An 18,286-nucleotide genomic window follows, 5' to 3' on the forward strand; every position below is an offset into this window, starting at 1 on the left:
GCACTCCATGATGATAAATCAAAGGCCACTTGACAGTTATAAGCATAAGCTGGGCATTTAAAAATCAAACCTATAGCTTCCTAAAAGCCAACGTTTAGAATACATAAAAAATTAAGCTGTTTCTTTCCCCCATTTCCCCTCCCCCTGGCCTTTGTTTATTCAGGAGTTCAGCAAACCCAGCTGAATCACAGACTGTCCTCAAAGAAGCATTCTAAGGCCAGCAAGTAGTTGATGCCAATTGTCTAAAAATAAATGAAGCCTTCGCCGCTAGAGGATAATTGTTTAGGACCTTGCAATGGATAGTAGTTTTTTAAAAATAAAAATTTCAAAAATCTGGAGAAAGAAGATGCTCTGATTAAAGACCACACAAAAAGTTTAAAGCAACAGTTTGTTTTGCTCAAACGTAATAATGCATGTAATTGTATAGGTAAAGATTTCCATATTCTAAAAAACCCCATGCACACTCAGTGTCCAACATTTGAGCGCATTTTAAGTGATGCAGGTTGAATTAATCAGGTTAACAGATCTAAGGCAGATATGCAAACAAGGCAGTGACTGGCAAGAGAAAGGGGCCATTCTTTTTTCCTACTGCAAGCTGGTTCCAATGATGACAACATACAACCGTCACTGATTACAGGAGAAGATCATCATCATTCTGGAGTATTTGGGGGATGAAAAACATCAGGAAATAGGACTTTTTGTTATTGTCACACCATCAGCTAACAACAACGTACAGCAGAAGTTCACACAGCCACCCTGATCCAGAGCCCTGTGCACACTCTGATGTGCACATGAGTAGCTCCACTCAAAAAATATTGCCACTGAAATTAGTATTTGATTGGCTGGACTGTAGCTGCCGTTATGTTACTGCTTTGGATATTGTGGTTAAAATGCTGTTGAAGTGTTTTAATTATATTATGTGTTAGTTTAATTTATTGTTAGTTATCTATTTAATACACCTATATCCCACTCTTCCTTTGAAAATAGTTTACATAGAGCTCTTAGTGGCCTCCCACTGATTGGGCCCCACACCTCCTTAGATTCAGCCGGCTCTTCATTGAGGTTGGAGGAGAATATCTGCCAAATTGGACCTGGCAGTGGATTCCACCTGAATTCGATAGTTCATCATCTTTTCGGACCGGCACCTATTTCTTGTGCAGGCTGCGGCTGTAATCGGCATGGATTTTGCGGCCACGGCTACAAATCAGCAAGAATTTATTCTTTCAAACTTTCCCCCCTGTTTTATTGAGTTATTTTCGTAACACTCCGTAAATGGCACATTTCCATTAAGAAGCCAGCGTTTCATGCCCTTGTGACCTCCGTCACTTGTCAATCAATCGCTTGCCAAGCCCTGGGCGTCGCTAACAAGGAAAAGCAGCTTCAATTAGCCAATTTAAAACTGTGTTTCATTGTACTTGCAAATGCCTGTGCTGTGAAGCCTCCTGGGTTCGTTCTTTAGCCCTGTTTTTCTCTGCTCTCACACCCCCTCACTTCCCCAAATTTTAGGAACCGTAGTCTTTTACAGAAATGTTCCCAATGAAGCCAATTTTGAATCTATATCATCCTAAGGGTAAAGGGTAACCCGTTCATAAGCCTGACACCATTTGGCTCCAATTGGGTAACCTCAGAAAGCACTTGTTGCAAGAGAAGGGGAACCTGTTCCTCTCTTCCCAGAGGGTCCTTCGGGATATGCCCTTCTTTGGTAAAGGACAGATGAACAAACAACATATATGCAGACATTTAACATACATTATAATACCTTGAGACCTCCATGGCTCCTGACGTTGATAACTATGAAATTTTGGCCAACAAAAAAAAAACCATGGATCAAATCATCCCAAAACACGCACAGCAGATCGAATTGGCAAGTGCGAGAGCAAGCAGGAACAAAAAAATGGCAGATCGGGATTAAGCAACGGACTGTGTGTGGATTTTTTAGATGAACTGAAGGGGAGCCTCATGCATGCAGAATTTATCCCACTACCAACATTTATTTATTTATTTTATTTATATCCCGCCCTTCCTCCCAGAAGGAATCTAAGGTGACAAACATAATACTAAAAAGACTCTAAAACATCTTTAAACCAGACTTTAAAATATATTAAAACAAAACATCTTTAACAAAAAGCTTTAAAAAACTTCTTAAAAAGCAATTCTAACACAGACTACGATAAGGTCTTACTTAAAAGACTTGTTGAAAGAGGAAGGTCTTCAATAGGCGGGTGAAGCAAGGGTAGGGGTCCCACATCAAATTGTTTGAACAATTCTTTAAAAAAATTTAAAACGCACATACTGCAAAAGGTGTCAACTCCCCCTACTAGGAAACTGCCTGACATGATGAAGGGCTACAGTTCCTAATGGATGATTTAGTGAAAGCAAATCTGCCATTGGTTCACGCATTTGGGTTATCAGCCGGGGGCTGCTGCTGCTTGTATTCAGTTCCAGATCCCCAAGTACAAGGCACAGATGGATTGTGTCAACAATGAAGAGTACACAACTGTACAAATTACAGCAGGGATGAGGAACCTGTGGCCGCCCTCCAGTTCTACAACTGCCATCATCTCTGTCCATTGGCAATACTAGCTGGGGTGATGGGAACTGGAGTCCAACAACAGCTGGAAGGCCACATCCCCAGGCAGCAGCATTTCCATTCAACATGTTGCAATCAGAGGCCTCAAGCTTATCCCTTTCTGGCCTTACTGAAGCCAAGAGTCTACTCTCAGAATAATTCTGGCCCTGCAGACATTCTATTTTTGTAGTCTTTTTTAGCCTTTTGCACATTATGACAGATAACCTCAAGAAAAGGCCTGCACTTCACTCCAATGTTTGCATACAGAATCCCTCACAGAAACGCATCCAAGCAAACAATGAGCCAAAACTGTTGTTTTTTTCCTCAAGGCAAAAATCTAGACAGTATCAGAAGGGTGGGCTATTCACTTAACATAAAAAATTAAAATAAAGCCCTTCTAATGTTTGTTTGGAAACAAAGTAAGCCCTAACACTAAAAAAGAACCAGCATCTGAATCCACAGCTCACAGCCCCACCCATTACACAGTGTAAGCATACATTCTCCAGGCCGCCTTTAGCACCGGGAACAAATCCTAGAAGGCCAGACAGAGTCTTTCATTCTTTTCAAGGACATGGTGCAGATCTCCCTTACAGCTGGGTGTGTCCACCATTTGGCTTTTGTATATCAATTATAAAGCACTCTGGGATCCTTCATGAAGACCACCTTATAAATATACAGTTCTTCAATGGCTGTGCTGGCTGTGGCTGATGGAAGTTATAGTCCAAAACCTCTGGAGGGCACCAGGTTAGGGGACGCTGTATTGATAAGGAGGAAATAAGTAGCAGCTTTGGACATATTGTGACTGAATCACTAAATGTTACTTCCTGGCATGCTGAAAGTAATGAACCGTCTGAATGTGATGGAATTTGCTTTGACCCTGGCATCTTATGGTCCATTCAGAAAGCTGTGAGGGTGTCTGCAGAGAGTGAAGGGGTCTTGGACTATTACTGCTGGTTCCAGCAGCCAACCAGGCCTGCTTGTTCAGATCTACTCATGGACATCAATAACCCTTCTAGAACACACCCACGTTTGTGCAGAGTCAACGCTCAACTGGTCTGTGCCATTAGATTCTGCCCGCAAAAAATCCTTCCCCTCCTGGCCTTCCTTTACTTTTTCTGGCTCTACAGTTCCTATGGCTTCTCTACCCTGCTGCAATATTGGCTACTCCTCATTTTACCTTGCTGTTTTTTCCTTTGGATTTCTGATTCCCATTTACTAATTATGTATTAGTTCTTGTTGATGTTCCTTTCACAGCCCACCAGAATTGTAGGAGCTCTAATCCTGGCAAGGACTTCAAGGGGGGGGGCAGGGCTTATGTCTGACAGCGGTACATAATTCTCGTTATGCAGAAAATCAGAGCTCCATGAGCACAGGGGAAACCATTCCCAGTGCTTTGTTCTCAGATCATGAAGGCAGGGGTTGGGCTTTCCTATCCCACAACCTGATTAATACAGAAATAACGCATCGCTTGGAAGCTTGATAAGTTCTGTGGTCTTCGATGTATGGCTGACATGTTGCGTTGCTCCCAGGAAGTACAGACATTGGGAAGACTCTCACTATAGCATCAAAAAACAGCCGTCTGATTTCCCGTCCATTAAAGCTGAATAGTGGGCCAACAACTATTTGCCAGTTTGCCTGTGCAAAATATATACCCAAAAAACCAATCATTTCAACTGTACCTTGGATGAACTTTCAATTCTGTCTATGAAGCACGCTTAGTGAAATATTTCTTTGTAACTCTATTTTAAAAAGTTACTCCGCTCTACAGATTTGCAGGTGTTAAATAGAAATTTAAACATTCTAGTGTACTCAACATGACCAAAAAAAGCACCGGAGGACACTTTCAAAAGGGGAGGAAAGAGAAAGAAAAGAATTTGGTCTTGCACATTTTTCACATCATATTTGGGCCCTGTTTTTCTTTAAGTGGTTTGAAAAAAAAAATGATTCACACACACTCCCACCAACATTTAAATGCTGAGACATTTATGGTGTCTTCCATATGAAAGTTGGCTGCTCCGACTAGCCTGCAAGCAATGGGAATTAAAAGCCACAATAATGATGAGAACATGAATCCAATAACTCCCAGCCTTGCTGGGAGAACACGTCAGATAGTTGTGACCGCAGAGTTGTCTTTGTTTATGCTCTTGTGCAAGCCTTAATATGCTGTGATCAGCTATGCAGCTTAAAATGGCTTAATGAATAAAGTCTGCTGAAGAGATAACCGACTGGAGACTGGCTGGAACATTAAGGTTTGGGAAGGACAATTCTCAGTAAATATGTTTCAATGACATAACTTACCCCAATTCAAGAAGTAATAAGCTCAAGCTTGTCTGGAGGTGTTGTTGCTGCTGCTGGACCATCCCCTCCATCCTCCTCTAGGAATTTTCACTAATAACACGAAGATTAGTTTTTAAAGCACTTATAAATGTGGCTGACGCAGCATACAATCCTGGACATAGCCATTTTTAAGTTAAATGACAGTTGGTAGTAATGGGACTTGAACTTGTCAAGGATTATCAACACCTTGGCACAGTCATTAACCAAAACGAAGACAACAGTCAAGAAATCAGAAGGCGGCTAGGACTGGGGAGGGCAGCTGTGAGAGAACTAGAAAAGGTCCTCAAATGCAAAGATGTATCACTGAACACCAAAGTCAGGATCATTCAGACCATGGTATTCCCAATCTCTATGTATGGATGTGAACGTTGGACAGTGAAAAAAGTGGATAAGAGAAAAATCAACTCATTTGAAATGTAGTGTTGGAGGAGAGCTTTGTGCATACCATGGACTGCGAAAAAGATAAATAATTGAGTGTTAGAACAAATTAAACCAGAACTATCACTAGAAGGTAAAATGATGAAACTGAGGTTATTATACTTTAAAGACACGATTCACTAGAAAATACAATAATGCTGGGAAAAACAGAAGGGAGTATTAGTTATTTATTATTTGATTTATATCCCGCCCTTCCTCCCAGCAGGAGCCCCAGGGAAGCAAAGGAGTAGAAAAAGAGGAAGGCCAAACAAGAGATGGGTTGATTCCCTAAAGGAAGCCACAGACCTGAACTTATAAGTTCTGAACAGGGTGATTCATGACAGATGCTCTTGGAGGCTGCTGATTCATAGGGTCACCATAAGTCGAAATCGACTTGAAGGCACATAACAACAACAATGGTAATGGGACTCTCTCAAAGACATCATCTGAAATGGGTGCAGACTTAAAGATTTATATGGCTCCACCCTTGGAGGATTTAGTTTTTAAAAGGCTGGACAAGAAGGGAAGATAAGGCTATAAATGGCAACTAACCCTGATGGATATGCTCTACCTCCACTGTTGGAAGCAGTATGCTTCTGAATACCAGTTGCTGGAAATCGGAGGAGGGGAAAGTGCTCTTGCACTCAAGGTCCTGCTTTTGGGCTTCCGATAGGCATTTGGCTGGCCACTGTGAAAACGGGATGCTGGACGAGATTCCCCACTGGCCTGATCCATCAGGCACTTAAGTTCTGTTGTGCAAGCAGAGCTCTTGTACAAGCAGAACAACAGTGTTGGATACAACCCTATATATAAAAGAGGAAGCATTATAGCAGGACCAGATTCAGTGGCATGGCAAGCCATCTCACCGCTTTCTGTAATGTGGGCCATAGAAACAGGAGTGCCTGAAGGATGCCTGTGTGGCAGGGTCTGAAAGCTAATTAGTACTCTCTTTCTTTCTCTCCCTGAAGGGGTCACAAGCTTATTTTACTGAAACAACCTTTGCTCGTGGCAGGACATCCTAAAACAGTGCGTTCCTTTATAAGCTAGTGGGCAGTTATGTCGGGAGCACAGTGCCATCTTACATTCCTTCTCTCATAAGGTAGAAGTGCTCAGAGAGCCCCCTGTCTCCAGGCAAATGTCAAGCATGAACATATGGCACAAGACTAGCCCACACTTTATAAGAACACCCACAGAGAATGCTGATGATGGAAAAGGACAGGATTAATGCAATCAAACCCAGATTACATTTCACACAGAATTACCAAAAGAGCAGATGGGAAATGAGAAAAATATGATGCTCCATCAGCTTTTCTATCCCAGGCCTGTCAACTGTCATTAGCTTTGCCCAAATAACTACATGGAAGCAGCGTCAAGGGTTTTCCATCTCGGGCAAGACCTCGTCCTGGAATTGCCATGGCTGCCACCATCTTTTTCCCCTTCAACAGCAAAGAGAAGGCAAAAGGAACTCTCCAGTACTCCCCAGCACACATTTGCACTTGGGGCTTCTACATTAACTTTCCTGACCCTCATGTACAGTTTGGGAGCTGTGACTAAACTGCTCAGAAAACTACATGCAATTTACAAGGCACAGTTTTGCTTGATTCTATTGGTCAGCTGAAATCTAAGGGTTTGGGGCTGATACCAGCAGAAAGGACTTCAGTCCCAGAAGAGGCTGCAGACCACAGACAAAATGCTCAAGGCAAGTGAAGAAAAAGATAAGAGAGAAAGGCATGAGTTCTTAAGTATATCCTTCCTGATACTCTCTGCAACCTCAGGCCATCTGTGCAGACAGCTGGAGATGCTGATGAAATTGGCCATTCATTTGGCTTTTCAAAAAGTGATATGTCCATATTTCTTAGACTTCAACCTCCTCCTAAAGTTCAAAAGGTTATACAACTTTGGAACGGAGATGTGTGTATAATAACATGTAGAGACAATGGTTCGTGGTTAGCAAAAGTAATTTCACAGCCAGAATCTTCTAAATGAAAGACAGAGGAATGCAAACTTTGTGCAACTCCCCAAATTGACTCTCCACCCAACTTCGCCCTAGAGCCCTCTTTTTATTAGGCTGTAAAACTTTGTGTTCATTTTAACAAAATATTTTCATTTAGCAGAAGGCTTCCCTGATCTATGTAACTTTGACCTTGGAAACTGGAGTGTGACATGGCTTTCAAGCCACCATCTTGAACACAGTTTGTGCTCTTCATACACATCAAGCCTCAGTCAGGAGCATCTCATGTACTCGCAGCACTCCTTTCCTCATGCTCCTTCTCCTCTGCATAAACTCTTGCCTACTTTTCATTACTGGAACTAACTGTGTGTAGCGAAGTTACATCTGCACCAACATTATTACTAAGCATGACTGCAAACTAGTTAGGTTGCATTTGTCCTGGAGTTACATCACACAGAGAAAATGGGTTTAATCTGTGATTTTATTATATGATTCCTGCACCATACCATGTACAGGACAGACTTAACAAAACTGAGATGTCATTGAGAGTGAAAGGAACAATATGGTCAAAGAGAATATTGTTTGGGATTTTTTGGGGGGGGGGCTCACTCTAATCTCACAATTGTTAAATTTTTAGGCTTCCCATAACACTACTTGAGACTTTTTTTTATACAGACCAGTATCAGAATGGTGTATTTCCCGTAAGGAGGTGGGGGAAATCTCCACTATTCTGTCAAGCTCAAGAAAACAAAATGGGACTGCGCAAGTAGAAGGATTCGTTAACAATGATTAAGCCAAAATGGGTGCAGAGTACACTTAGCTTCCACCTCAGCACTTGTCCCTGAGTGCACCTCTTGGCTTCCTCCCATTTAAGGAACTATAAAGTTCTGCTTCCACAAGCTGCCTTTGTCTGTTTGTCGGTGACACCCCCCTCTCACTGCTGGACCCCATGCCACATCTCAGGCCTTTCCTGAAGGCCTCTAACCCCCAAGAGAGGTGGGGCTATGAGGTTCTCACTGGGAAGGAGGGTTTGTATGAGTGACCTTCCACATGCATAACATCTGGGTACAACCCAGAGTGCTAAGAGGTGCACTCTGCTCCTCTAGGGTCTCTGCTGTATGCACACCCTACTGAGAGGGATGCAAGAAGGCAGCAATGTCTGTTCCAACATGTATTCATCACAATGAGCACTATTTCCATTCGAGTGCAGTTCAGTTTTTACCAAATACCACATGATTTGTCTTGCTGTCTGCTATTTAACGTAAGTTACATAACTTACGTAACTATTTATGTAATTTACATTCATTTCAGGGTAAAGGAAACATCCAAACATTGTAAAAAAGTAATTGTTTACATATTGTTTGCGGATGAAAAAACAATATAAACAAGTACTGATCATGTTCACCTAACTTATTTCTGTTTCTGACCGCAGACGAACCATCAGACAGCAATTTCCGCTTCCTTTTCCATCAGAATTCTCCAACCTCCCTCTCTGCCACACAAATACACACTCCACCCACCATTATGACAGATTTTTTTGTTAGTTTAAAATAAAGGAGTAGCTGGCACAATTCTCATTCTAAATTTCAGAGTTGCAGCAATAATGCTACCTCTGCCCAGGCAGCAATGACCCAGAGCCAAAGACCAAAGCTTTTGGATCAAAGGAACAACTTCCACCTATACATCCACATCCCAAGGAAGAATAAGCTATTTTTGGCAAACCATGTGGCTGTACCAACTTGGAGGAAGAGCTAAATAAAGCTTACAAACTCTTGGAAGGCTTTTGAAACAGGACAGGAAAGGTTAGCGGGACTGAAAACAAACCGACTTTTGTCGAAGTTCTTCAAGACTGGCATACTCTCCGATTGCAGATCTAACCAGAGTGTGTCAAAACACTTAACTAAAGCATCACACCAACTTGAAAAATAACTGTGGTTAGGAGGTGGGGGAAAGAAGTGGCTTTTTAGTATAAGCTAGCCCTTTGTTCTACTCTGCAACAGGTGTTTCAAACGCAAATATTTTGCTATGTTTCAGATGCACTGGTGAAAAATTGATTATTAAATGCACAGTTCAGTGATGAGAAGAAAAGACAACGAAAAGGAAAAGAATATTGTCACTTTGTCCTCTTTTGACTGAATTTTAACAAAGAAAAACCCAGCAGTCATAAAAAGAATTAAGCAAATGAACAGCAGACAATTAATTTGATCCTAACGCGCCTGCCTTGGCAAAGAGCTGAAAAAATGTCATCCATCAGCCAGTTGTTTCCTCTTAAGACAAGTGTGTTCTTCATTTGCAGAATGTTCTATTATATTTAATTAACAAGAAAATATTTCCTGTGCCTCCCCCCAGCCCCCAACGGCTTTGTGAGGAATGCAAAGACAAGGATACCAGTTGAGTTTCTAATGATCTTAAATAAATTTCAGGAATTATATCTTCCAGCTCAATTCAATAGGTGAATTAAAATTAATCAGAATACAATTCTTCAAGTTATCGCCTAACAATCGTATCACACAAGGACTCCAAAACCCTCGAATCAAATATCATTTAGGGAAATTGTTAGCAACCAGCCCCTCAACCCTCTCTTCTAATGCACTCAGAGATATTAAAACATGAGCAACAGTGTAAATGCGCAAGACAAGCACACCCCTGAGGGGATTTGTGCACAGGGCACTGAACAAATACAGAGGCGAACAATGAACATACATAGGCAGTCCCCTTGTGCTTTCAAGTCAGAGACTGAGCCTGGCTAAAAAGAGAAATAATTTTGTTCTCTCCTTCTAGGGCAGCACTCATCAAATTTTGATTTTTTTCCCCTTACGTGTGCATCTGAGGTCACACTTCTTCCCCAGATACACACGTAAGGAAAACAAGGAACATGTTTAAGTTGGGGAAAGGGTGCCAGCAGCCACAACAAGCATCGAGAGACAGGCATAAGGAAGTGGAGATGGCTGATTGCCCAAGAGCCAACTGGAGAGGCTCAGCTGGGCCAGTGGATATCCACAGGCTGCCTGATGATGAACAGGGCTCTGGAAGCCAACCAAGGGCCACTCACTATGTGAGACGGTTTGTTGCTTGTCTAGACCTCCCCCTGTCATATAGGTGTAAGTCTTCAAGCTCACACAGCCCCACTCTCATTCACTGAAAAGCAAGTCCAATCCTGATAAAACTGTCAATGAAAGGCAAGTCCAGTTTTATCAGGATTGGACTTGCTTTTCAGTGAATGAGAGTGGGGCTGTGTGAGCCTGAAGACTCTCAATGACGGAGAATGCTGTTTGTAAAGAGGGAACTGAGTGATCTGTTCAGCAATGGATGTTGGAAAGAAGCAGCTTGTACACCAGTCCCACTGCATATACTTAGAAAGCCAATGCAGCACTAATTCATGGTGTGGTGGTAGAGTACTCTGTCCCGGCGGGGCCACCAGGACGGGGAGGATAGAACCTGCTCTGTGCTTCTGCATCTTGAAAGGCCACCAGCATCACGGATCCAGCAAACCGGGGTCCTTACAATCCAATGGGCACACTTATGTGCAATATAAAAGGAAACAAGACTAGAGGCTCTAGCTACACAGAGAAATACAGGATCAACTACAAAGGTGGTTGGAATCAGGGGGAGTAGAGACTAAAGGTCAGAGATGTGAAAGTTGGACAGTGAAAAAAGCGGTATGAGAAAAATCAACTCCTTTGAAATGTGGTGTTGGAGGAGAGCTTTGTGCATACAATGGACTGCGAAAAAGACAAATAATTGGGTGTTACAACAAATTAAACCAGGACTATCACAAGAAGCTAAAATGATGACACTGAGGTTATCATACTTTGGACACATAATGAGAAGGCATGATTCTAGCTTTAATAATACTTTCTACCAGTTTTCTACCAGCAAGGTTGTTGAACCAGTTGGGAGCAGTGACCACAGTGCTATTAAATTAAACATACATGTAACTGGCCAATTGCCAAGAAAATCCAACACGGTCACATTTGACTTCAAAAGAGGAAACTTCACAAAAATGAGGGGATTGGTAAAAAGAAAGCTGAAAAACAAAGTCCAGAGGGTCACATCACTCGAAAATGCTTGGAAGTTGTTTAAAAACACTATATTAGAAGCTCAACTGGAGTGCATACCGCAGATCAGAAAAGGTACTGCCAGGGCCAAGAAGATGCCAGCATGGTTAACGAGCAAAGTCAAGGAAGCTCTTAGAGGCAAAAAGCCTTCCTTCAGAAAATGGAAGTCTTGTCCGAATGAAGAAAATAAAAAAGAACACAAACTCTGGCAAAAGAAATGCAAGAAGACAATAAGGGATGCTAAAAAAGAATTTGAGGAGCACATTGCTAAGAACATAAAAACCAACAACAAAAAATTCTATAAATACATTCAAAGCAGGAGACCATCTAGGGAGACAATTGGACCCTTGGATGATAAGGGAGTCAAAGGTGTACTAAAGAACGATAAGGAGATTGCAGAGAAGCTAAATGAATTCTTTGCATCTGTCTTCACAGTGGAAGATATAGGGCAGATCCCTGAACCTGAACTAACATTTGCAGGAAGGGATTCTGAGGAACTAAGACAAATAGTGGTAACGAGAGAGGAAGTTCTAAGCTTAATGGACAATATAAAAACTGACAAATCACCGGGCCCGGATGGCATCCACCCGACAGTTCTCAAAGAACTCAAAGGTGAAATTGCTGATCTGCTAACTAAAATATGTAACTTGTCCCTCGGGTCCTCCTCCGTGCCTGAGGACTGGAAAGTGGCAAATGTAACGCCAATCTTCAAAAAGGGATCCAGAGGGGATCCCGGAAATTACAGGCCAGTTAGCTTAACTTCTGTCCCTGGAAAACTGGTAGAAAGTATTATTAAAGCTAGATTAACTAAGCACATAGAAGAACAAGCCTTGCTGAAGCAGAGCCAGCATGGCTTCTGCAAGGGAAAGTCCTGTCTCAGTAACCTATTAGAATTCTTTGAGAGTGTCAACAAGCATATAGATAGAGGTGATCCAGTGGACATAGTGTACTTAGACTTTCAAAAAGCGTTTGACAAGGTACCTCACCAAAGGCTTCTGAGGAAGCTTAGCAGTCATGGAATAAGAGGAGAGGTCCTCTTGTGGATAAGGAATTGGTTAAGAAGCAGAAAGCAGAGAGTAGGAATAAACGGACAGTTCTCCCAATGGAGGGCTGTAGAAAGTGGAGTCCCTCAAGGATCGGTATTGGGACCTGTACTTTTCAACTTGTTCATTAATGACCTAGAATTAGGAGTGAGCAGTGAAGTGGCCAACTTTGCTGACGACACTAAATTGTTCAGGGTTGTTAAAACAAAAAGGGATTGCGAAGAGCTCCAAAAAGACCTCTCCAAACTGAGTGAATGGGCAGAAAAATGGCAAATGCAATTCAATATAAACAAGTGTAAAATTATGCATATTGGAGCAAACAATCTTAATTTCACATATACGCTCATGGGGTCTGAACTGGCGGTGACCAACCAGGAGAGAGACCTCGGGGTTGTAGTGGACAGCACGATGAAAATGTCGACCCAGTGTGCGGCAGCTGTGAAAAAGGCGAATTCCATGCTAGCAATAATTAGGAAAGGTATTGAAAATAAAACAGCCGATATCATAATGCCGTTGTATAAATCTATGGTGCGGCCGCATTTGGAATACTGTGTACAGTTCTGGTCGCCTCATCTCAAAAAGGATATTATACAGTTGAAATAGGTTCAGAAGAGGGCAACCAGAATGATCAAGGGGATGGAGCGACTCCCTTACGAGGAAAGGTTGCAGCATTTGGGGCTTTTTAGTTTAGAGAAAAGGCGGGTCAGAGGAGACATGATAGAAGTGTATAAAATTATGCATGGCATTGAGAAAGTGGATAGAGAAAAGTTCTTCTCCCTCTCTCATAATACTAGAACTCGTGGACATTCAAAGAAGCTGAATGTTGGAAGATTCAGGACAGACAAAAGGAAGTACTTCTTTACTCAGCGCATAGTTAAACTATAGAATTTGCTCTCACAAGATGCAGTAATGGCCACCAGCTTGGATGGCTTTAAAAGAAGATTAGACAAATTCATGGAGGACAGGGCTATCAATGGCTACTAGCCATGATGGCTGTGCTCTGCCACCCTAGTCAGAGGCAGCATGCTCCTGAAAACCAGTTGCCGGAAGCCTCAGGAGGGGAGAGTGTTCTTGCACTCGGGTCCTGCTTGCGGGCTTCCCCCAGGCACCTGGTTGGCCACTGTGAGAACAGGATGGTGGACTAGATGGGCCACTGGCCTGATCCAGCAGGCTCTTCTTATGTTCTTATGTTCTTATTCCCTAGAAAAGACAATAATACTGGAAAAAACAGAAGGGAACAGAAAAAGAGGAAAGCCTGAACTTACAAGATCGGAACAGGGTGGTTTATAACAAATGCTACTCGGAGGTCACTGATTCATAGGGTCGCCACAAGTTGAAATCAACTTGAAGGCACATAACGCACACAAAAGGAGGCAGTGCCTGACCAAGTGCAAAAGTGTTCAGGGAGAGTTCTCACCAATAATCATAAAAGAAAAACGCTTTTTAAAGAGGAGAGAGGGGAGAAATATTTCCATAGATTAGGGATAGATTTCCCTAGAAAGATAGCTTTGTAATCATTGCTATTCCACACAGAGGACCATTTTTATTACAAAAAAAAGTGTAATGAGATGAAGCCTAGGCTCAGACATCACCTTTGAAGGGAAAGAAAATTATTTCCCCTTCATTTTAAAAGATTACCCTGTCTTATCGCATCTCTCCTTATTAAGTTTACAGCAATATTAAAACAAGATTTGGGTGAATAAAGAACATAATATACTCGAAGTAAAGAACTGATCCTTTAAAGCACTGTAAATACTCCTGGCTGCATGAGAGGAATTTTAATGGAGCAACCCATCCTCTTAGGAGAACGCCAAGAAGATGACAGAGGAATTATCCTTTTCCAGAAAGCTCATTCTAAGGCCACCAGAGATTAGTCCATGGACTTTGTCACTCAAGAACTCCACCCAAACAAGCCACCTGCAGGATATGAGCTGTACATCCCCATGAGACTGGCCACAGCACATGGCAGAGCCCTTGAGAACTCCTTGTTCATTTCAAAGGAAGAAGCTGTCCCCCTATGCACTTTCCTTGGTGCATAGGCATCTGGAACCAAAGCCAGCACTGCCAACTTGCAGGTCTTTGTATCTGTGATATTTTGGAGGAAAACAATCCTAAAAAATATTTCAGAGGAACTCCCACAGTGGCATGCCTTGGTCCTTCTTAGGGGATTTGTAGCTGGAGCAAGATTTGAACTGGGGACTTCCTGGTTCAGAAGTCTTACTTACTCCAGTAGTATAACAAAAGTAGTAAGAAAGGCAAGAAGATAATACCAGAGGAAAGGATGAGAAGATCGCTTCTTTTCTTTTTTCTTTTCTTTTCAACTCACTAACATTTGCTCAGTATCTTCCTTCCTAAAGTGGTTCTTACCATCTGTCAAGTTTCTTTACAAAAAAACAGGATGGCGTCAGCATCTTTAAATGATTAATGAGATTAAAAACAGGAACTGAAATTAATGAGTACAGTTAAATTAATGGTGAAGAACTGTTACCTTTCCCCCCCTCAAAAAAAATAAATTAGAAACTTTTGGTTCTTTTTAAATCCAAGAAAGGAGAGGTGGGGTGAGAATATGCCATCATTCAGATGACAAAGAGCAATGTAACAAATTAATCTCACAGGAACGGCAGAAAACCTCAGTATTCATTTAAGAGATTTCAGAAGAAAATGCTGCATGAACTGGAGTAATTAAAATCAGAAACCCTAATCTAAGAATGTTGCCACTTGGGGCATTAAAAGATGGATAAAAACAAAGCTGGCATGATTAGGAAGAGGTATTGGATATATTCTGAGTAGCAGCCACAATTGTAGAAGCAACAATTAACTCTGGACATGTCTAAGAGAAGTTTTCCAAAGTAGATGCTGGCATCCTTATAAAGGATAGAGTGCACCCTCATATTTGTAATCTTTTTGGCACCTACTGAAGACCTTCCTCTTTCAACAAGCCTTTTAAGTAGAGACCTTATCCCAGTCTGGGTTGGAATGAGAAAAAAATGTGTTTTTAATGCTTTTCTGAAAAATATGTTTTTAAAGATGTCTTGTTTTAATATGTTTTTTAAGGATGCTTTGTTTTAATATATTTTAAAATCTGTTATGTTTTAGAATGTTTTTAGTGCTTTTATTTGCCACCCTGGGCTCCTACTGGGAGGAAGGGTGGGATATAAATGTAATAAATAAAGAGATAGGTATTTACCCCTTACAGCAAAGAATGCACTGGTCCAGCTTTGATCCCTAGCAGCCAGACAACAACCAGTACAAAATGAGCTGAAGTGCACCCCGTTTTGGGTATGGGAAGCAGTACAGTCCTCGCTTTAGTACATTTGAACTCATTTATTTTCTTGGTAATGCAGCATAAATGTGGCCTCAGACAGCAGACTGGGAGGGGAGAAGTGGAGCTCAAGCGAGTGACAGTCTGATAATGGAACTGTATGCTTGAAAAATGGCAACCCACCCCTGCACTTTCAGGATGGGACAAGCTATAAATATGGCTATGATGTTTAGTCAACTAATTAGTTAGATTAAAAACTGATTTGGTCGACTGAAAAGGCACCCACCAATTAATCTTTCCACAGATTTTTAAATTTAAGGGGATGGAATTCGAAAGTGTAGGTGCCACTTCCTATGTTGTGCGGAATGCACTTCCTGATAAGATGGTATCTGCAGGAGGCCCTCACCGGCAGAGCGCAGTGATTGACTGGGTATATAACAGTATATCCTGCATCCTGCTCCCAAGCTGCATAGGACTTTGTACACCAAAACCAGAACCTTGAATTTTTAAGACAATGCCTGCTATGGCACACATATGCATCGCCTAAGAATAACCTCGGAAACTTTTTCTCAAAAGCTATGTAAGGTTTTCCCATGCGCAAACTGGCAGGTTTAATTACTCCCCTGATTCACTAAACTTCACACGATTGACAAATTTTCCTTTAAAAATTGACAACCCCATGAATAAACAAATATTAAGTGCATTTAATTCTCATGGCAATCACTATGGCTCTAGCACATTGTGCTTGTGCTGAAAGCCTCCTTTGATTTCCAAGGGGCTTTAAATGCGTTTAACCTACTTTGAGCTGTGTCTGTGATGGACTCTGTTAAACACAGTTGGCAAGCTGCACTCCAGACTTAAGAGTATCCCGAATCCTGTTGTATGCTTCTGAGAGCTTATATGCCCAGCTGCTGAAATTCTCTTCACTACCAGCACCTGCCCTAATTTGTTTACTCTCTTGTGTTAGAACACCTATAACAATCACAGTATTACGCATTTACCCTTCCCACTAAAGTGTGAAGAATTCTGCAGCACAGCCATCAAATTTAATAACCTTTAGTAGACATTTTTCATTCAACTTAGTATCACAAGCCATCATTATACAGCACCTGTTATTCCAAAACAGTAACTTCACTGGAAGATAGTGGGAGGGTTTTTTTGCCATGACAAATAGCATATAAAGGGGGGGGAACTTTCCCATGCAAAATTGGACAGAAATACGTACATCTGAAATGCCTTCCTAATTTGCTTTTCAAAAACAGAATTTAAAACTCAAAAGACCTTATGTTGTTGAGGCAGTTACAGTTCTATTTTAATGCTGAAACAGAAACTGCTAGCGAGAGTCCTATAAAACCTGAACTGTAAATGGCTTCAGCAACTTGTAAAACACTGGGGCTAAAAGCTGGCTGCTCTTTCTGCAATGGCTGTCCCAACTTAGAAGTATGAAATAGGGTTGCCAGGTTCATGGCCTGAGACTGATCTTTTAAAGATACAGAAGACCTCTTGGAGGCAGGGCCTGGCAACCGTCTTCTGCATCTTTAAAAGTTGTGCAGGGAGAAGGGAGAATTCCACCTTGTGGTTTTTCCCATTACACAGTTGCAAGAACACCTGCACTTGGCTGACGGTCTCTTCTGCTAAAGATACAGGATCAGTCTCAAGCCATGAACCTGGCAACCCCAGTATGAAAAGATATTAATGCTTATCTTTATCACATCCTTCTAGGTTCTAGTGAGCTGGGAAAACAGGGACTAACCTACCTGTAACGCACACTGCTGTGCAATCCCTATTTATTTAGCTGGAACAGCATGCAGTCTCCAGAGCAAGACCCACTGAACTGAATGACGGTTGCATAGCAGTACAGTTTGCAGGATTACATCCCCATTGTAAAAGCCTTGTTTAAATTCATTTATTTTTTAGCCATTAGGTTACTACTAACACCCTTTCCAGTTATACAATGCTATATCCAGTTTAGGGAAAACCTAAAGTTAATAAATCCATTACTGCAATGTATATCCCCCCAATATATCAGTTTAATCAGTAAATGAATCAACTAAGGTGGTCAGTTAATTAATCAGGCAAATCTGAATTAGTGGGGCTGTGGAATAAGGGCACATCTCATAGAATCATATAACAGTAGAGTTGGAAGGGACCTATAAGGCCATTGCATCCAACCCCCTCCTCAATGTAGGAATCCAAATTAAAGCAAACCCCACCAGGTGACAGTCCAGCTGCCTCTTGAATGCCTCCAGTGTTGGAAAGCCCGCCACCTCCCTAGGGAATTTGTTCCATCTGCTGTTTTTTAGCCTTTTGCGATTCTGGTATTTTAGGAAATGCCTGTTAAAGAAAAAATTTCCTTCTAACAATCAGAAGTGACCTTTTGTTTGTTGCTTTCTTGCATTACTTTCAATATGCCAGCAAGACACCAAAATTGATTATTTATATTTATTTAATTAATCTGTGAAAAAACAGAGTGATCATCAATTAAAACTATTCAACTGGAATGGAACTGTTGCATCTCAAATATGCAGTCCAATGCTATAAAGCTTGAAGTAAGTCCCACTGTGTTCATTCTTCATTGAATAATATTTAGAACTGCAGCCCCAATTCTGTGGCCCATGGAAGAACATGGAACACAGGAAGAACACAGGT

The 18,286-nt window shown here is 41.6% G+C and overlaps 1 protein-coding gene across 4 annotated transcripts in view; it reads right to left on the reverse strand.

Moving 5' to 3' along the window:
* Nucleotides 1-18,286, reverse strand: part of BANP (BTG3 associated nuclear protein) — a 199,721-nt gene that overhangs the window by 65,958 nt on the left and 115,477 nt on the right. The window contains exon 12 of one of the 4 annotated variants that reach the window (XM_061594513.1): nt 4,922-4,957. The exons of the other annotated variants lie outside the window; for them this stretch is intronic. Within the exon in view, the coding sequence (XP_061450497.1) occupies nt 4,955-4,957 (3 nt within the window). The 3' untranslated portion in view covers nt 4,922-4,954. Of the gene's footprint in view, nt 1-4,921; nt 4,958-18,286 lie in introns of those variants that run through there. 4 annotated transcript variants of the gene reach the window in all.

This window comes from Rhineura floridana, chromosome 13 (genome assembly GCF_030035675.1).
Source record: "Rhineura floridana isolate rRhiFlo1 chromosome 13, rRhiFlo1.hap2, whole genome shotgun sequence".
NCBI classification, from domain to species: domain Eukaryota; kingdom Metazoa; phylum Chordata; class Lepidosauria; order Squamata; family Rhineuridae; genus Rhineura; species Rhineura floridana.